Source organism: Terrapene carolina, unplaced genomic scaffold (genome assembly GCF_002925995.2).
Source record: "Terrapene carolina triunguis isolate 2854851 unplaced genomic scaffold, T_m_triunguis-2.0 Scaffold26651, whole genome shotgun sequence".
NCBI classification, from domain to species: domain Eukaryota; kingdom Metazoa; phylum Chordata; order Testudines; family Emydidae; genus Terrapene; species Terrapene triunguis.
Window position 1 is genome coordinate 1 of NW_020691002.1, and position 3790 is coordinate 3790.

A 3790-nucleotide genomic window follows, 5' to 3' on the forward strand; every position below is an offset into this window, starting at 1 on the left:
CGGCCGGGCTCCCCCCGGGCAGCTCACACAGCCCGCCCCGCTGCGGCTGCCCTTGTCCCTCCCCGGGCCCCTCTTGGGCTGGGCATTGAGACCCCTGGCGAGGGGGCCCTGGGGCCCGGCCCGGGAAGCCAAGTGACCTGCATGGGAGGAAGGGGAGCCAGTCACAGGGTGCCACCGAGGGAGCGTCTGGGCAGGATGCCGGAGGGCTCTGGCCAAGGCTCCCTGCCAGGGGGAGGGAACCACGGCGCTTGGGGGGCTCCCAGGGTCCTGGGCGAGAGTCTGTTAGCAATGGATGGTAATGGGCTAGGAGGCCTCCTTCACCCCGGCCGCCCGCGCCCACCTGGGGAGCCGGGCGCACTGGCATCTCCCACCAGCGGGAAGGCGCAGTGCCGCGGCGCCTGAGAATGGTGCCCGGCTGCCTGCTCAGCTGGTCTCAACAGCCCTGCTCTGGTCTCCCCCAGGAAGAGACGTGCCATGGCTCTGGGCAGCCTCCTGCTCCTGATGCTGCCCTGGCTGGTCACTGCAGGGAGAGCTGCTACCCCTGGGTGCAAGATCCGGATCACCTCCAAGGGCCTGGAGCTGGGTAAGGAGCTGGGGGAGCCAGAGTCGATTGGCCTGGTCAGGAACCACAGGCTGCTGGAGCAGCACCCCCGGTGGCACCCGATCAGGGCGTGCCCACTGTTCTGGGGTTCCCCACAACGGGACGCTCCCTGCCGCTGGTGCTGAGCCGGCGGGGTGGAGCAGGATGTTCCGCTGTCCTTAGCCCACCCTCCCTGGGGAGGGAAGGAGCCCAGCGGGCCTGGGGCAAGTCTGGGCTGTTTACATACATCTGGGTTGCCAGGAAAAGGACTTGCCTGGCCTGGCCAGTGCCCTGGGATTGAAGGGTGGATTGGGGGGAAGGGCCGTGGCCTTCTTTCCTCCCTGTGGAGCCAAGGCCGGGGCAGAGAGCAGGGCCGTTGTTTTGCAGTGAAGCAGGAAGGGCTGCGCTTTGTGGAGCAGGAGCTGGAGCACATCAGCATCCCTGACCTGCACGGGAAGGAAGGGCAGTTCCAGTACAACATCAGCGGGTAAGTGAGGGCCGGGGGGAGGGCAGGAAGAGGCAGGACCTGGGGCCGGAGGGGCCCGAGACAGCAGCGTGTGTAAGGGGCAAGGAGCCGGCAGGTGGGTGTGACTCCGGGGATGGGCGGAGGTGGGTGGAGGGAAGGTGCCAGGGAGGGGCTGGTAGCACTGGACTAGGTGCAGCCCTGAAGAGCCAGGCTTTAGGGCGTGATGCCGCCCAGGGGTGCAGGGGCCTCTCCCATTGCAGTGACTCCGACATGGCTCAGCACGAGCCCAGGAGTCACGGCCGCAGCCGGGGCGGCAGAGCCGAGCTAGAGATGCTGGGGACCGGGCGGGGGCGTGGGCCTGACGCTGCCTGTGCCCCCGCAGGGTGAAGGTGACGGACCTGCAGCTGGCGCTCTCCAACCTGCACTTCCGGCCCCCGCAGCACCTCGCCTTCAACATCAACAACGCCTCCATCAGCCTGCGCTTCCGGCGCCAGCTGCTCTACTGGTTCTTGTGAGCTGGCACGCCCCCCCTCGCCCCCCCAGCGCGGGGTCAGGTCCCCTCCCCCTCCCCTCCCCTCTGCCCCCCCCCCCCCGCGCGGGGTCCGGTCCTGGGCCCTCTCCTCATTCCCCCCCCAGGGGCGGTCAGGCCTCCCCCTTGTTGGGATCAGACGCTCACTCTGACGGGGCCTGTGCCTGGGCTCTGGCTGGGCTAGCCCCCCACCCCTCAGCTCTCTCACCCCCACACAGGCTCTGGGGCGGCGGCTCCCCGGGGAGGTGCCTGTTTGCTTGGGTGCTGCTCACCTGGTTTAACCGTTTGCTTCCCAGCTACGATATTGGCTCCATCAACGCCTCTGCCGAAGATGTCAACATCCGCACCCGGCTGAAGCTGTCCATGGACAAGGTCGGGCGCCTCAAGATCTCCAACATATCCTGTAACGCCTCCATTGCCAGGATGCAGACTGGCTTCACGGGCACACTCAGGTACTGCCTGGGGGGCCACCCCACGGTGCCCTGCCCCCCAACCACTGGTCAGCAGCCCCATCGCCCCCCATGCCACCTTTGCTCCCATGCCAGGAGGCTCTCTGGTCCCCTAGCAGGAGGGCAGGGGGTTGAGGACTGTGATTCTGTCTCCACAGGAAGGTCTATGAATTCCTGTCTACCTTCGCCACCACAGGAATACGCTTCCTTGTCAACCGGCAGGTACGCTGTGGGCAGAGACATCCCCCTTGGGGCCGGGGCAGGGCACAAACAGTGGGGGTGGAGCAGGCAGGGAGTGGTATCAACTGCGGGCACTTCCGCCTTGCAGGCCCCCAGCCCCAAATCATGAACTGTGGTCAGCATGAGGGCAGTGGCTGCAGATCGGGGTGGTGGGGCGCAGGCGGAGCGGGGCCAGGCAGGGTGGAAGGGGGCTGCGGGTCGCAGTGATGGGGCGCAGGCAGAGCAGGGGCAGGCGGGGTGGGAGGGGGCTGTGGTTCGGGGTGGTGGGGCGCAGGCAGAATGGGGGCAGGCGGGGTGGAAGGGGGCTGCGGGTCGGGGTGGCGGGGCGCAGGCGGAGGGGGGGGGGGGGGGGGGGGGGGGGGGGGGGGGCGCAGGCAGAGCAGCCTAGGAGGGGCTGGTGCTTGGGGGGGGCAGCGAGTCCTGTGCTGTGGCTTTGACGCACTAGGACGAGCAGCTCCTGGAGCCACGGGCAGGATGTTCCCGGTTCCCATGGGGGTCGGTGGCTGGGCCCCGGGAGCGGGAGAGGCTCCCATGGAGGCTGCAGGGACACCCATCCTGCCGACCCCGACCCAGCCTGTGATGTCTGTTTCAGATCTGCCCAGCGCTGCGCTACGCGGGGCTTGTGCAGCTGAACTCGCTGCTGGACACCGTGTCGGGTGAGTCCGCGTCCCTGCGGCCGCCACGGGGGCTTGGGCTGACGAGACCAGACTTGGGCCCGGCTCAGCCTGGGCCTGGGTGCAGAGCTGCACTGTGCTGCCGTGCTGGGGGGCAGGTCCACGCTGGGGGGGCAGGTCCATGCCGGGGGGCAGTGGGCTGCAGCCGTGGTAACAGGCTAGGCCCAGCGGCTGCTCTGCTCGAGAAGCCGGGGCAGGACGGAGGGGGCCCAGAGACGGGGCGGAGGGGGCGTCAGCCTGGCTGGGCCGAGCTCAGGCCTCGCCGGGCGACTGACTCTGCCTTCCTTGGGCACAGTGCGCAGCCCGGTGGACGAGCACATCAGCATCGATTACTCCCTCCTCAGCAGCCCCGTCGTCTCCCCTGACACCCTCGATCTGGACTTCAAGGTAACGGGGGGGCGGGGGGGGGCTCCAGCGTGGCCGAGGGAGCCACTGGGCCACGTCTGTGATGCCCTGGCTCCGGGGTGCGCGGGGTCGGCCCACCATGCACGCGGATACCAGTGCGTGGGGACGCCGGGGGCTGCAATGGCTGAGTGCCCAGGGGAGCCTGTTCTGTGGGGCCGGGGCGGGGGCCGGCGGGGCCGGGACTCACTAGCTCTGTGCTGCCCAGGGCATGTTCTACTACCGGTGGAACGAGACGCTGGCGAACCAGGCGGTGGCACCAGTGATCAAGGAGACGGAGCGCATGGTCTACGTGGCTTTCTCCGAGTACTTCTTCAACTCTGCCATGGATGCCTACTACCAGGCGGGGGTGCTGAGCATGGAGATTGCAGGGGAGGAGGTGAGGAGGGACGGGGTGGTGGGCGTGCAGATGGGGGGAGGGGCAGGGGTGCTGGGTGTGCAGATGGGGGG

General features: G+C 68.7%; 1 protein-coding gene across 1 annotated transcript; it reads left to right on the forward strand.

Annotated features, from left to right (window-relative positions):
- Positions 1-271: 271 nt before the first annotated feature.
- Positions 272-3737, forward strand: LOC112115502 (phospholipid transfer protein-like; the record flags this gene model as incomplete). The annotated part of the gene is made up of 9 exons (XM_026662375.2): positions 272-295; positions 462-583; positions 968-1067; positions 1429-1557; positions 1872-2027; positions 2183-2246; positions 2857-2920; positions 3234-3325; positions 3549-3737. Coding segments are annotated over exons 2-9 (903 nt in total), but the record flags the coding sequence as incomplete, so codon positions are not given.
- Between the last annotated feature and the right edge of the window lie 53 nt (positions 3738-3790).